At 40.6% G+C, this 15,712-nt stretch overlaps 1 protein-coding gene across 1 annotated transcript in view; it reads right to left on the reverse strand.

Annotated features, from left to right (window-relative positions):
* The window catches only part of CPS1 (carbamoyl-phosphate synthase 1), a 125,380-nt gene that overhangs the window by 14,888 nt on the left and 94,780 nt on the right, over positions 1-15,712 (reverse strand). The window contains exons 28-33 of the mRNA XM_059168149.1: positions 15,342-15,417; positions 10,941-11,018; positions 8,138-8,245; positions 6,399-6,488; positions 3,372-3,542; positions 594-668 (exon numbers count right to left, since the gene is read on the reverse strand). Coding sequence (XP_059024132.1) covers positions 594-668; positions 3,372-3,542; positions 6,399-6,488; positions 8,138-8,245; positions 10,941-11,018; positions 15,342-15,417 — 598 coding nt within the window. The remainder of the gene's footprint in view (positions 1-593; positions 669-3,371; positions 3,543-6,398; positions 6,489-8,137; positions 8,246-10,940; positions 11,019-15,341; positions 15,418-15,712) is intronic.

Below are 15,712 nucleotides of genomic sequence, written 5' to 3' on the forward strand. Positions count from 1 at the left end.
CAAGTGAAGAGGGACATCCAGTGGCCAATCCCATTATAGGTTTTAGATAATCCCCCAGGAGATTCACGTTGCTTTGCAAATTTTTTTGAGATTTTTGCATTTATCTGCAGATTCCACAATGTTTAGGTCTGCAATCTTTCCAGTGCTGTACATTCTACATATTGCTAGTAAAAACCCAATGATTTAATTCCATAGTAGCAAGACGCTGAGGGAGGTAGGGGTGGGAAGTGCTGTTATAGAGAGATCTTGAAATGAAAACTTAAAATAAAGCAGAAAGACTCAGGAGATATTTACTTAGACACGTAAAGAAATATTTTGGAATCTGTTCTTAATGTGTAATGTGGAAATGAATTAGGAACACATACATTAGATTCGTGAGTTAAATATGTGTGAAAATTTAGACTCTGGTCCACGAAAGTACAAAACGTTTCTTTAGTTCAAAATTCTTCAGCCCTTTCAGACTTACTCTGATAACAGAAGTTTGTGTCCCCCTTTATACTTAATAACTTACTTACTGTATTATACTCAGCTCATAAAACCATAGATTTCAAAGTAGATTTAATGAAAGCATTCATGGATCATTAACCAGTTACCTCTCCAGTGGAAGCCATCTCACATCGCAGAATGGGGTCCGCATCCCTCAACCGGGGCCAGGAAAACATTGGAGCCTGTCAGAAATAATAGGGAGGAAAAAGATGTGAGAGAAAGTTATAAAAGGAATAAGAGAGGATAAATATATTTAGTGAACCGTCTCTCACAGGTTTCATTTAGGCTATGGTAGACACATAAAAAAATCTCTTTGGTCTAAGCATCTGACTTGAAAAACAGCTTTAAAACTCTGTTCCAAGAATTTCTTGAGTTCTTGGCCAAAAGCTTGGGTTAAATAATCACAGATTATTTCTGTAAATAGGGCCCCTGTGACCAGTCTAGTCCAGTGTTTCTAATCTGGCCTACACATTGGAGTGATTTCAAACAAAGTCTACTGGGCACTGGTCTCCCCAAGCACAGAGTTCAAAGACATTTTTTTCTTGGTAGGCTTCGGAAACATTCCTCTGCTTTTTCTGATCATTTGAACTTGCAACAGGCAACCATGCCAGAAATGTCTGTCTGTAAGCTGACTTCTGAGACATTAAACTGTTGTTGACACCTCTTAAAAAGCTTTGAAAAACATTCTGCTTGGGCACACTTCTGCCCAGAACTTTCATGTGAACTAGAACATAGATAAGAGTGTTTCTTCTTCATTTATTTTATCGGTGTAGTTCATGAGGAACCAAGTCCTGGTTTCTTGCATCTATCCGTATTTCTAGTGTGGACTCTTCTTTGACTCTGGTACCCTTCCAAGTTATCCTGGGATTCTAGCTCAGGGTCACTTCACAAGGTCATCCTTAGTCAAGTTATATATTTCTCTACTCTCGCTTTTCTGTGCTCTCATCCAGGGACATCCATCCACCCCCCTAGGCCTGTGTTAAGACTGTCTATAAAGCAGCCATTCATTTTTTAAAAAGTCAAGATTCATATACAATGATAATTAGGAAAGAAGTAAACTAGAAGACACGGTGCATTTTGAAAGACGCATATCTGTCCTTCATTACTGTTTTTAACTGGATATTGTTTCATACACATATGTGTATGCATATTTCTGTGCCTATGAATACAGAAACATCAATTTGAAATGTATCTATAGAATTTCAAGTGGGAAATATTTTTCAGGGCCTTCTACTTATTGGTCTCAAACAAAGAAATACTATGTATTTTTTTTTACCTACGTATAATTCCCACTGAAAGCTTTAACAATTTATGTTGTGTCATAGTCTCCAGGAATAAAGTGCCACCTTTCCCCAATATAACAAGTGACATTCCATCTCAATGCACTGTAAAATCTAAGTCGTCCTAAATTATTAAGCTAAATAAGATTAATAATTTTTTTTTTATAGCTTCAACTTAAAGCTTCCACTATAAAAGTCAGAAGTCAGAGTCTCAGCTGTAACACAATTATGACTCAGGTCACTAGGACATACAGGAATGGAAGTCTTTTGAAGGCATCCAAAATATATAAATGTCACATAAATACATCACGTGATATAAATTGATTCTATCTTATGTTTTTTCTAAAACATTCAAATATATTTTTATAGTATCTCACTAATCCTCATACTTGATTAATGAAGTAAAGTCGTAATTATAAATACTCTGTGCCTGGGTGTGCTGAGGCAGCTAGAGGAGCTCAATGGTTTTATTATTAAAGTATTATTAGAAATATACATCTAGGGGTGCCTGGATGGCTCAGTGGGTTAAGCCTCTGCCTTCAGCTCAGGTCATGATCCCAGGATCCTGGGATCGAGCCCCCATCGGGCTCTCTGCTCAGCAGGGACCCTGCTTCCTCCTCTTTTCTCTGCCTGCTTCTCTGCCTACTTGTGAGCTCTGTCCGTCAAATAAATAAATAAAATCTTTAAAAAAAGAAAAAATATAGGGCGCCTGGGTGGCTCAGTGGGTTAAGCCTTCGGCTCAGGTCATGATCTCAGGTTCCTGGGATCGAGTCCCGCATGGGCTCTCTGCTCAGCAGGGAGCCTGCTTCCTCCTCTCTCTCTCTCTCTCTCTGCCTGCCTCTCTGCCTACTTGTGATCAGTCTCTGTCAAATAAATAAATAATCTTTAAAAAATAAAAAAATAAAAAATATACATCTATATTGGAAATTAGTGAGCAAATCTTAGACATTCCTTGTCAATCTTCACAGAGGTGCCATCCATTTCATTTCCTTCGTGGCACCACCGTGAATAGCAATGGCTATTTCAGCCTTTCAAGAGGAAAAATTGTGCTGCTGAAGAAAATAGGAACTAAGCAAGGTGGCCAATGTAGTTAGAATTTAACCAACAGCACAAGGTAACACTTTTTACAAGACCCATGTATTTCTGAAGTCTTGGCATAATTCCAAAGGGACACAATTCAAGCCTTATCCTAACAAAATATGTCCGGAATTTCTGTTTACCAACCAAACCAACACTACTGTGTATCAGTTGCAATATCATAGTTTATAATTCACTCAGCTAGTTGGTTTTGAAGTTATATAATTCTAAATGATTTTTTTTTTATTTTTGAAATGGATAAAAATTGATATAAAGTTGCTTGTGTATATATTCAAAGGAAACATCATAAAAATCCCTGGTCTAGCACTTTAGTTAGAAATTTCATGAATTTTTTTTTAAAGTAAGCCCCCAATGTGGGGCTTAAAGTTATGACCCCCAGATGAAGTCACATGCTCTCCTACTGACTGAGCCAGCCAGGCATCCCTCGAGATTATTTTTGATGAAAAATTTTTCCTTTAATTTCTTGAAACCTAAAAAAATGACTGATAGATTTTTTTCAAATGTTACCTTAATTGCAACATAATCAGCAGGAATTATGGGATGGTCCAATGTGGGAAGGGGTTTCTCGTCAATGTTCTCTCCAATCATCACCTTGGTGGCTACATCAATGAAGTCTACCCCCAGTGTCTTGGAAACAAAGGGGAAGGATCGAGAGGCTCTCAGGTTACACTCAATCACCTGGAGAGACAGACAACAAAATTCAAAAAAAGAGAAATGATGGTGAGATCCAATGACAACATATTAACATTCTCCCTGTCACCTGGGTTCTAGCTGTTTTTTACTGGAGCCAGCTCTTTTTTTGCCAGACTCTTCCTTTTCTCCCCGCTGCTCGCACTTTGGCTAAGCAGTGTTTCCTTTTAGTATCTTTGAATTCTGACTTTCTTCCGTCTGCTTTCCACAACTTCATCCCCACACACTGCTGATAGATTTTTTTTTTTCTTTTTTTTTTTTTTTTTAATTTTTTTTTATTTTTTATAAACATATATTTTTTATATACATATATTTTTATCCCCAGGTTTGTGAATCACCAGGTTTACACACTTCACAGCACTCACCAAATCACATACCCTCCCCAATGTCCATAATCCCACCCCCTTCTCCCCAACCCCCTCCCCCCGGCAACCCTCAGTTTGTTTTGTGAGATTAAGAGTCACTTATGGTTTGTCTCCCTCCCAATCCCATCTTGTTTCATTTATTCTTCTACCCACTTAAGCCTCCATGTTGCATCACCACTTCCTCATATCAGGGAGATCATATGATAGTTGTCTTTCTCTGCTTGACTTATTTCGCTAAGCATGATACGCTCTAGTTCCATCCATGTTGTTGCAAATGGCAAGATTTCATTTCTTTTGATGGCTGCATAGTATTCCATTGTGTATATATACCACATCTTCTTGATCCATTCATCTGTTGATGGACATCTAGGTTCTTTCCATAGTTTGGCTATTGTGGACATTGCTGCTATAAACATTCGGGTGCATGTGTCCCTTTGGATCACTACATTTGTATCTTTAGGGTAAATACCCAATAGTGCAATTGCTGGGTCATAGGGCAGTTCTATTTTCAACATTTTGAGGAACCTCCATGCTGTTTTCCAGAGTGGCTGCACCAGCTTGCATTCCCACCAACAGTGTAGGAGGGTTCCCCTTTCTCCGCATCCTCGCCAGCATCTGTCATTTCCTGACTTGTTGATTTTAGCCATTCTGACTGGTGTGAGGTGATATCTCATTGTGGTTTTGATTTGTATTTCCCTGATGCCAAGTGATATGGAGCACTTTTTCATGTGTCTGTTGGCCATCTGGATGTCTTCTTTGCAGAAATGTCTGTTCATGTCTTCTGCCCATTTCTTGATTGGATTATTTGTTCTTTGGGTGTTGAGTTTGCTAAGTTCTTTATAGATTCTGGACACTAGTCCTTTATCTGATATGTCGTTTGCAAATATCTTCTCCCATTCTGTCAGTTGTCTTTTGATTTTGTTAACTGTTTCCTTTGCTGTGCAAAAGCTTTTGATCTTGATGAAATCCCAGTAGTTCATTTTTTCCCTTGCTTCCCTTGCCTTTTGCGTTGTTCCTAGGAAGATGTTGCTGCGGCAGAGGTCGAAGAGGTTGCTGCCCGTGTTCTCCTCAAGGATTTTGATGGATTCCTTTCGTACATTGAGGTCCTTCATCCATTTTGAGTCTATTTTTGTGTGTGGTGTAAGGAAATGGTCCAATTTCATTTTTCTGCATGTGGCTGTCCAATTTTCCCAGCACCATTTATTGAAAAGGCTGTCTTTTTTCCATTGGACATTCTTTCCTGCTTTGTCGAAGATTAGTTGACCATAGAGTTGAGGGTCTATTTCTGGGCTCTCTATTCTGTTCCATTGATCTATGTGTCTGTTTTTGTGCCAGTACCATGCTGTCTTGATGATGACAGCTTTGTAATAGAGCTTGAAGTCCGGAATTGTGATGCCACCAACGTTGGCTTTCTTTTTCAATATCCCTTTGGCTATAGATAGATTTTAATGCAGAACTCAGATAATGCCATGTCCCTGCTGAAAAGTCTTCACTGGGTTTCCACTGGCCATCGGATGAAAGTCTGGTCCTTGAAGGCTTTCTATTCTCTTGCCTCAATCTATCTCTCTATGTTATCTTGTACCATTTCCCTGAACCCAATTTTACTTTTCAAGTTTGCCCTGCACTATTTACCTAGAAAAATGATCTTGCTAAGCTGAACTAGTTGCTATCTCCCCAAATGTGCCAAATTTTCTCTTAGATGTTCTATTTATAATGTCCTCTCTACCTTTTGTTTGTCAAAATTCCAGCCATTCTTTAAGATCCACTTAAAATACAAAAATCACCCTTGAAATCCAGCCCAAACCAGGTACAACACTCAAACACATGCTCAGCCACACGCGCGCGCACACACACACATACACACGTAGATATGCTCCCTATGACTTCAGTACCGTGTATTTGTACATTCCTTGCAGCAGCTATTATATTCTAACTTATGCTATGGTTGTCTACAAAGTCATCTTCCCAGTCCTCCCCAAACTGAATATCTTTGAGAGCAAAGACTGTGACTTATCCATCTTTATTGCCACCATATGATTTCACATAGTAGATGCTGCTGAACCAATTCTGGTTACTGACTGGTTACATTAAATAGACTAATTAAGACTAGTCTAATTGATTTAACGGTTTTTGTACATCAATAGTATCTGAGACTTCAGTGTAGACAATTTGTGACTATTTGACGTATTCAGATAATCACTGTCTCAATCTTTCTGTACTGCAGATGGCAGAGAGCGATCCTGTTTCCAGTGGGTCGGAGTGCTTTCCACAAGGTGACTGACATTTCAGTGCCTCCAAAGGCCTCTGCCTTCCAGCAGGGCAGGCCTTCTGTGCTGTGCAACGACCCACACTCAGACAGGAACAGCTGCAGGAATCTCGGCTGCTCCGTCTGCGCTCACGGAGGAGACCACCAGAGAGGCACAAACCAACACAACCTGACACAGCTTGGTGTCTTCTCAGGCACCTCGGCATTTCTTACCAAGACATCGTTGCCTTTGACAAGAAACTGGACGTTGAATGGACCAGAGATGGCAAAAGCCTTGGCAATCTTTCGGGTAGCATCCTTCACCTAGATCGAAAGGACAATGACATAGTGCTAAAGAGCACAGCTTGATTACAAAACACACACAAAAATAACACCTCAAATTTAGATTTTTAAAATTTCTTTTAACAGAGAGCTACACCTCCACTAATAATAAGAACAGTCATAATGGCAATAATATTAATAAAAATAATGATAATAGCAGCCACTAACAGGCATCTATCAACAAAATAATAATACATAATAAATGTCCGTAACCAACTAGCAAGAAGAACAAATAGCTTGACAAAATTATCTTTCTGCCAAATGTCCCTATCTCCCTGCCATTGTATACTGCGGTTTTACTCTGAGGGCTAAATGGAATTCTGTCAGTCCAGTTGCGTCAGCCCCAGAAACCACAGTCCAAACCTCCTACCAATCTCACAACCTACCTGCTGAGAGGAGCAAGCCCTGAAATTACACAGCACTGCAAAGAGACCAGAGATACTTCTTTGCTGTGTTTTTCTGCTACCCTGGACTCTACCTGGGGAGATATGGTCAGAAAGAAATGACGTCTCCTTGCCGGGAAGCTCTGCATGTCACATAAACAGATCCCTACATGCAACCGGAGCCAGACGGTACCCATGCAATGAGGGGTCGCTGACAGCAAGACACAAGAGCTCCTTGTTCCTTACTTTTACAAGAGGGACTCGGCAGCTTAATTAGTTATAAAAGGGAGTAGAGTCCGTGGCATATCAAACTCTGAGAGATGCCGAAAAATCTGAGTTCTTGAGGTCATTTACGCTGACATGATCAACTAAAGCACACTTGAAATCCAGGGATGTTGTTCTCTTAGGCAGCAGGTGTTACAATATATCCCGCTGCCTTCCTGTCAAGAACAAGGTGAGACCTTCAGAATCCAGCCCAGTGTACAGCCAGACAGGCCTCCGTAGATTTGGATGGCAGGGTTATGGGTAAGCCTCACTGAAAAAGCCAAGCCTGACCTAACGTACCTAAAGAGTAAAGGAACAACCACGTGAATTATTTCAGATGATGGTCTCTGAGGCTGCCGAGCAGAGCTTACTGAGTACTGAGGCATCATTCTTGGGAAGATCTTTAAAGCAATGGTTCCAAAGGAGAGGTTGAAAGAGACCTAATCAGAAAGTGCTGGTATGAGATGAGGGTAAGGGTGGACAGTGAAAACAAAGGTTCCAGAAGGTTCCTCTGTAACTGCTGCATACCTGCTTCTAATTGAGAGGCACGGCTTTATAGGCCGCTCACCTTAAGTGGCTCTCAAACATGGGAATCATCTACAGCAGTGTTCTCCAGATGGGGTCCCCAGACCAACAGCAACAACAGCAACATCACTTGGGGACTTGTTAAAAATGCAAACCTGGGGCCCTGCTCAGAACTACTCAATCAGAAACTGGGGGTGGAGTCCAGCCATCTGTAGATGAGCAAGTTCCCCAGATTGTTGTGCTGAAGCCCAAGAACCGGTACCCCAGCCCACAACCAAGTGGGCTCAAAAGGGCAGGAAGGAAACTGTTATCTCTAAAATACTCAGCAGGCTCAGAACAGGAAAATTCCCCTCATAATTGCATTTCACCTGGGGCATGTCCTACATTGCTCCCTAGTTAAAAAATTTTTTTTCTTAATCTTTGCTTTTTCCCTTTCCACTTTTCTTGATAAATCATGACCTTTTCGATGGCTCCTTGGCTGATGGTTTGTGTGGGTAGCATCAGAGTAGCATCTCCTGAGTGGACACCGGCATCTTCCACGTGTTCAGAAATGGCATGGGAGATTACCTGGCCAAGAGAAGATTTTAGAAAGAGTTGTCAGGCACCTAGTTCAGGGAAGCTACTGCCCCTCCACCCTGTCTCTCTCCACCCCCCCACCCTACCGCATTCTAACAGATGCCTGAAACATTGACCAATTACTCCGCAGAGTCTTTGGGTGAGACAACCGCATAAAGCCACATGCATGGACTCACCTCCCCGCTGTAGAGTGACAGACTGACCCCTGGGGGCGGCTGACAGTGGCTGAGCTGACCTCCCTCCTTCATTGATTAGAATGAGTACGAATCAGGAAAATATGACAGCTGGACTAAGTCATGTTGACTTAAGAACAAAGAGGAACCTAGAGTATTTGGGGCGCACTGGAGGGATCTTTATCTTTTCCTTCCAGGTTGGGTTTAAACACTAGATGAGATAGGAGAGGTAACTATCCAGCGAGGTGCATGTATAACTTAGGTGGACCAGAAAAAAGACTTAAGATCTAGAGCAAGAGATTTTTTTTTTTTAAGATTTTTTTTGACAGACAGAGATCACAGGTAGGCAGAGAGGCAGGCAGAGAGAGGAGAAGGAAGCAGGCTCCCTGCTGAGCAGAGAGCCCCATGCGGGGCTCGATCTCAGGACCCTGGGACCATGACCCGAGCCGAAGGCAGAGGCTTCACCCACTGAGCCACCCAGGTGCCCCTAGAGCAAGAGATTTTTTAATTAAAATTTGAGAAAGAAGGGGAAGCAAGAAGAAAATATTCTTATCTTCTCTTACAAGTAAGGAAACTAAGGCAAGATAAGAAGAAATAACCCAAGTGCATGTGACTGCTGTATGGCAAGTCAGATTTGAAGCCCTTATCTGTCACACTGCAAAGTTTATGGTCTCAGTCACCGTAACCTGAACGTTAATAGCATGTGTGTCTTTGGGAAGTGATAAAGCTGACAGTCGGGGAGAATAATTGGGTAACTGTAAAAGACTTAAATAAATTATAGAGATAACTTGTTTATCAGATTTATAAATGACTTAAAGCAGAGTAACGTTTGAGTCTCCTGCTGTCACTTAGGAGCTCTGTGACCTGGGCAAGGTACTTTATCTATTCAGCCTTGGTTCCTGATAAGGCAGTGCTAACAATGGTATCGGTCTCATAGAATGTTTGTAAGGGTAAGAGAGAAAGCATATATAGTGTCTGACATGATATTTAGTGCATAGTAAGCATTCAGATTTTTTATAGTGTCTAGAAATGGGGAGGCACTACTCCCACCAAGCTCTGAAAAGAATCATAATATAGCTGAAGCACTATTTCCATTTCGGAGTGTGACTATTTAAAAAAATTGCGAGTAACCTGGAACATTTCCAAAAGGAGTCCAGGATGATAAGCAACGGTTGATGTCTGAGAGAAGCTTAGAGTAAGAGCATATCCTACAAAGCTGGAGCCAAATCAGGCCAACAGACGAGCATTATATTTGAAAAAAACACAAATGTCTCCAGGCTAGTCTTACATTCTCCACGGTGACATTGGTAAGATCACATCGCTCTCATTTTATACCAGAGTCTCAAATATTTAAAACACTGAAAAGGAGGAAAGATTAAACATATGCTCTACAATTCTGAAGGCCAGAAGGTCAGGAATGAAAAAATTCCAGGGAAGCAGACTTTACCTCAAAAGAAGGAATAAATGAGATGTCCATATGACATCTTTCAGTCTGACAACTTTCTGCACTCTGTAGAACCAAAGTTGTTAAACAGAAAATAAGTGACCCCTTTCTGGGGATGCTGTAAAGAAAATTTTCATCCTTTGGGGTATGGGGTTGAAATAAATGATTTCTAAGGGTGCTTAAACTCAGGATTATATGATTCTGTAGTAAGAAATCATTATTGATGTGTGTGTATATATATATATATACACATACACATATCTAAACAACCCTACTTTGAACTGTTAATCTGCAAACCCAAAAAGAAAAAAAGATTTCACATTTTCAGTAGTGTTTTGAAGTATCTACAAAGTAGAAAATGAAGGACAGTTTTTTAAAAATTTTTTCATTAAAGCAAATAAGATGACATGGACTCCCTAAAACATTACTTCCTATATATCAAGATAAATCATAAATGCCTTATTAGTACAACTAGCAAACCTAAGGAAAGCATTCTTCACATTTTCATTTTTCACTGAAGTTGGAGGCATTCATTGTACTAGAAATACAGATGTGATCTGGTAAGCTAATTCTATGTTATTATCCTTATCCACCTGGCTCTGTTTAGTTTTGTCTTTATTAATGCAATAAAAAGGTGGAGGCTGGGAAATCAAGACAGGAGAAAAACTAGGGATTCAATTAGGAACTTCAGAAAGACAAGTATTAGATGTTTTTATAATACCCATTGAAACATAAAAGGAAACCCACAGACCAAAGAAAATGAGAGAGAAAAATCTATTCAAGAAGAATGAGGAGTACAGGATGATAATTAATTTTGAATATCATCAAAGAGAAATCCTAACATATGAAACACAGGATATATGATACCCGTGACACATACACTAAGTTGTCAGTGAATCTGAAAATTTTTGGACTGAGCCACTCAGTCCACTATTCTTAGAGACCTGTTTTGTAGAAATCAGGACCTCTAATCTGTTTCAAAACTGCCAAGTTGGGGGGAGCGGAGGGGACAGGTGGAAGAAACGTGATGGGGAGGCAGAGATCTAGGAGATGGGGATAAAGCACTTACTCTTCCGTCTTTGCCGACTGCATCCATTTCCACTTCCCGGGCCCCCTCAATAAATTTCGTCAGCACCACTGGGTGTTCCTGTCATTGAGGAAAAGAGAAGGGCAGAATCCTTAGCTGACATGTGTATAGTGTCAAGTGGAAATTGCATCCCGGAAGTAAATCTCAGTGTAATCCTTGCGAAGACCTTAATGCTCAACACACTACACAAACTCCTTAGCCAATTTGTTGGGTAATAACAATGTCATTCTCTGCTTTCAGTGAGGGAGAGGGTCTTTCTTCAGTCGTGAGTCCTCAGTCAACTGAACATGAGTGCTGAAATTTCAAATACAAACTTTAAAGTGAGTGACAGGAAAGAGCAGGCTAAGGAGAGGGTCGAATGGGGGAGTTACGAATATTTCTCTATTTTACTTATAACTGTGTATTTTTCTTGGTTCTAGTTCTTTCTCTCTTTGTACACTTGTCTTTTCCAAGTGCTGCAATTTCCTAAATCAGTTCTCTCCAGGAGACTGTGAAAGAAATTAGGAGGAGAATCTCATTTTGTTTTGGTTTTGTTAGGTCCAAGATGGAATCCATTTCGTGGAACTGACATGCCTTATATCAGTTCTAAAGCACGGCATTTGCAGCATTTCTTTTTATTAATCTTAAAACATTCTTCCTTTCTCCACTGTTTTACACCCTCTTCCTTCTCGAAGTTCTCCCCATTCTCAGCTCCTTCATGACACTGCAGTGATGCCCTCCACCTTAGGACCACTGCTTGCTTTTTCCAGACAAAATGAATAGGTTGACTCATGACCTATAGGGTTCAGGCATCTCTTCTCAAAGCCCCAGGCACCAGCAACACACCACTTGCCTTCTTATCAGACTCTGCTTTTCCCTGTCTTTTTGCCTCTCACCCCCAAATGCATCCCACTTTCTCTCCTCAGCTGTGTCTTTCAAGTCTCAACTCATGCCTCAAGCCCTTGACACAAAAGCTACCTCCTCCCCTAAGCCTTCTCCAAACATCTCCCTTCCTTCTGAACACAAAACCCCTTTGCCCACCATCATGGAGTTCATCTCATGCATATGTGTCAAATTTAATGCATCTTATCTTCTTGAGTAGAACACTTGAAATTGAAAGGAATTTTGTGGAAAATTCAAAATAACCAGTGTTTTATGCTATAAAGAAGCTTCTCTCTCCTATTAAATGAGGAAAATTTTCATACTTCCTTTTCTTCAAAACCTTACCGGACATGCAACTATCTATTAGCCAAGCGGGGGGGGGGGGGAGGGGGAGGGAGATTCCTTTCCATCTCTGTTCCCTCTTCTTTAAATATCTGATGTTTATTGCAGCAGGCCTACTGGAGCTGTGTTGAGACCCATATGGGATTTTTTCCTATATTTTGATGATAATAGCATGATTTAAAACAAAATTACCAGCTGTCTTAGCTTCCCTAGCCAAGCCTGAGACAGGAATCCTTGTTCAAGAGATTTCCGGAGGGAGTTAGAAGAGCAGGATAGGACAACAGGAAAAGGTTAGTATGTCGGTAGTCTCAGGGGAAACTGAATTTGGCTTTACTCCACAGGGGGCTCTGGAGGATGAACTGCAACACAGAGTAAGTCCCACCATGAGGCAAAGGTTGCTCACTGGTTAGTGTTTTGAGGGTGGTGCGGAGGTGAGGTATCTTGCCTCCGTGCTGAAGAAGCTCCCATCTGACTGAGAGTAGTTACCCAGAGAGGAAGTACAGCTGGTCAGTGTTACCAGCTGTCACTACAGTTAGGGACAGGTGCTTCTACAGATGAAGGGATCTGAGTGGGGCAGTGACAGTATCCACCATCCTGGCCATTTGGACAAATGTATGAAAAAGTCCTGACCATGTTGAGAAAGAAAATCTCTTAATAAATTTCAATCTTTCTGCAATATTATACATTGTCAGCCTTCCTAAGACACTTTCCACCTTTGATATCCATCAACTACATTTTCTTACTTCTTTGTCAGGCTCCTTCATGGTTCCTTTTCCTTTACTCGGCCCTTAAATGCGGGTATCCCTCTCGTCTCTGTCTTAGCTATTTCACTCCCTCTGTACTCTCGCCTTGGTGATTGCCTTCTCAAAACTCTAAAATGATATGCTATTTATTTCCAAAACTACATGTACATATCTATCATTAACCAAAACCTGGATTCTCAATTTAAAATCTGTATAACCCACTGCTTTTGAAGCATCTGCACTTGGGTTTCTCATTGGCATCTTCCATAAAAGATCAATTATTAAATATACGATTTCTTTCTCTAAAATTTCTCCTTCTCACATTCCCTATTTTAATAAATGGTACCACCATCCGTCTAATTGTCCAAGGCAGTGGCTCAGGAGCCATCCTTTATCAGATACTCTCTTACCCTCTGCCTCCATTCACTCACTAATTGTCTTCACTGAACATTCTAAATATTCTAGAATACATATAATTCTTTTTTATCTTTACTACCATTACCCTGCTCCAAGGTACTGTCATCTCTACCCTGAGCTATAGCAATAGCCCCTAATCTTTTTCCATGAAAGCAGTCTGGCTCCAAACTCATTATAACTGGCAAGATTCTCTTATCTATTCCCTGCCTACTCTTCTACTCTTCCACCATGTGGAGTGTCCTAGCCATATACTAAATGCTTTATGAGTTTCTAGAAACTCCATTTTTTTCCTCAGCTTTGAACCGGTGCCTGGGCTGCCCTTTCTTCCTACTCAGACCCACAATGAAAACTTTTCAACCAGTTAATTCTAAATCAACCATTTTAAATTAATTTGAAAAACCCTCCTTTAGGGATGGACCCCAATACACTTACACTCACCCTCATCCTGTATTTTCTTACCACAGTGCTCATTATATTTCATGTAATTAACTGAAGACTGATGTCCCTAGTAAAGAGTCCCCTGTGAGAGGAGACTGTATCTCTCTTTGTATGAGTGTAACCCCTGATACTGAGAACAGTGCCATAATACACAATATAGCAGGTGCTAAACATGAATGAAGACATAAATAGTTGAGTGATTGATGGGGGCTGATTTTATTCTAGATTCACTGAACTGAGTATCCCAGATTCTGCTGTATTTTGAAGAGGACACCTGAATCAGAATGTTCTCAATCAGGATATCTCCATGACAAAACTTTGGTCTAGTAGAGGCTCTATCCATATACTAGCAGAAAAAAATATTTTTAAAACTATTCAATGAGTAGATGTCCCGTGGGATACAATGTCCCAGGCAGAAAAGAGAGGGCACCTGCTTCCTCATTTACATGAGTCCAGCTGGTTCTAACTATTGGTTTTTCAAACGGAGAGCACGTCTGATCCCTTGGCAGGAAGTCGGATAGAGAAGACAGTGTCTTGCTCCAGTCCGCATTAATGAAAACTGACCCACGGAGGGGATGCCCCCCTCAGCTATCTGACTTTCACAGAAGTAAATTCAAAATCTGCTTGGTTTTCTTTCTTACACTCTTTGTCTTTCTCACCCTTTACTCTTATCCACTCTCTTCACTGACCCAATGTCCTGGGGAGCAACCACCCTACAGAAGGGATGTCTGACTTCATGCGCAGGAACAGTCCATGCTCTTTCTTCCTCTTTGAAATGCTGCTGACTTCACTCTTTAGGTCCCTCCTAGGTCCCCACTTGCCTAACATCAAACTCTTCTCTATGAGTTGTGCTCTCTGTCTTAAAAAAAAAAAAAAAAAAAAAAACCAACAAGCTTTTGAAAGCTTTTAAAAGGAGAACACTACTTTCATCCTTTACAGTACAAGGTCTTCAGATCGCTGACCTCACTGGGTAAATCTTAAATGGATCACACACTGAGGTAATACCAAGGGAGAAAGTAAAAGCTGAGGGCAATGGAGGAAGGTGGTTGAATCACCACAAAATTATAAACATTTTTATTAACTGACGAATGGAATGTATCAAAATGAAAAAAGTCAAAAGGTGAGAAAAGGGGTTTACTGTTAAAATTGCAGGGTTAACTAAGGCAAAGTCTCTCCAAGTGTGAGAATTAAAAACCAGGAAAGCCCTCACTGATACATGATGAGATTGGCTAGCCAGTCCTTGAGGCTAGGAACCCCAGGGGTAACTTGATCAGCATCTTATGAACAAAGAAGGATACTTATACGCCCTAACTCCTGGAGGCTAAAACCAGATCTGTGTTGTGATCAGATATGCGCTGGTCGTCTTCTTCCACTAACCCGAAGGATCTAAACACAAATAAATGCATTTGAGTTTTCTTATTCCCATATATAGGAGACTACTGAGTAGGGAGAAAGAAAAAAAAAAAAGTTGGGGAGGAAACTATCCTAACATAGTATGAAAAGAAAAACATATGAAATAAGGTAGCAATTAATACTGAAATAAGGTAGAAGTAAAAGTCATGAGGAGGAAATCGGATACTACCTGAGAGACTCTAGTGGCCTCCTCTAGGAATTTTTTCATCTCATCCTCAGAGAATACCACATTCATAGCTGACCCACTGGAAAAAAAGAAGAGGACAGGTCAGTTTCTTTCAGCACTTTGGAGGAAAAGCATGCTAGACTTCATTGTTTCTCGGAACAGTTCAGGCGATCTCTAGTTTCAGTCTGGACTGAATAAGAAGATACTTTTTTCTAGATTGAGTCTTTACTCCATTTAATCACCAGAACAATCAACCAAAGTAGAGTCACTCAAGTTAGGGGTAACAGCTGTGATGATGTCCCAAGAGAATCACATAGCTGTAGAGATAGCAGTATCTCAAAGTTTGTCCTTTCTAATCCTGTGTTTTCACTCTG

This window comes from Mustela lutreola, chromosome 3, assembly GCF_030435805.1.
Source record: "Mustela lutreola isolate mMusLut2 chromosome 3, mMusLut2.pri, whole genome shotgun sequence".
Lineage (NCBI taxonomy): Eukaryota > Metazoa > Chordata > Mammalia > Carnivora > Mustelidae > Mustela > Mustela lutreola.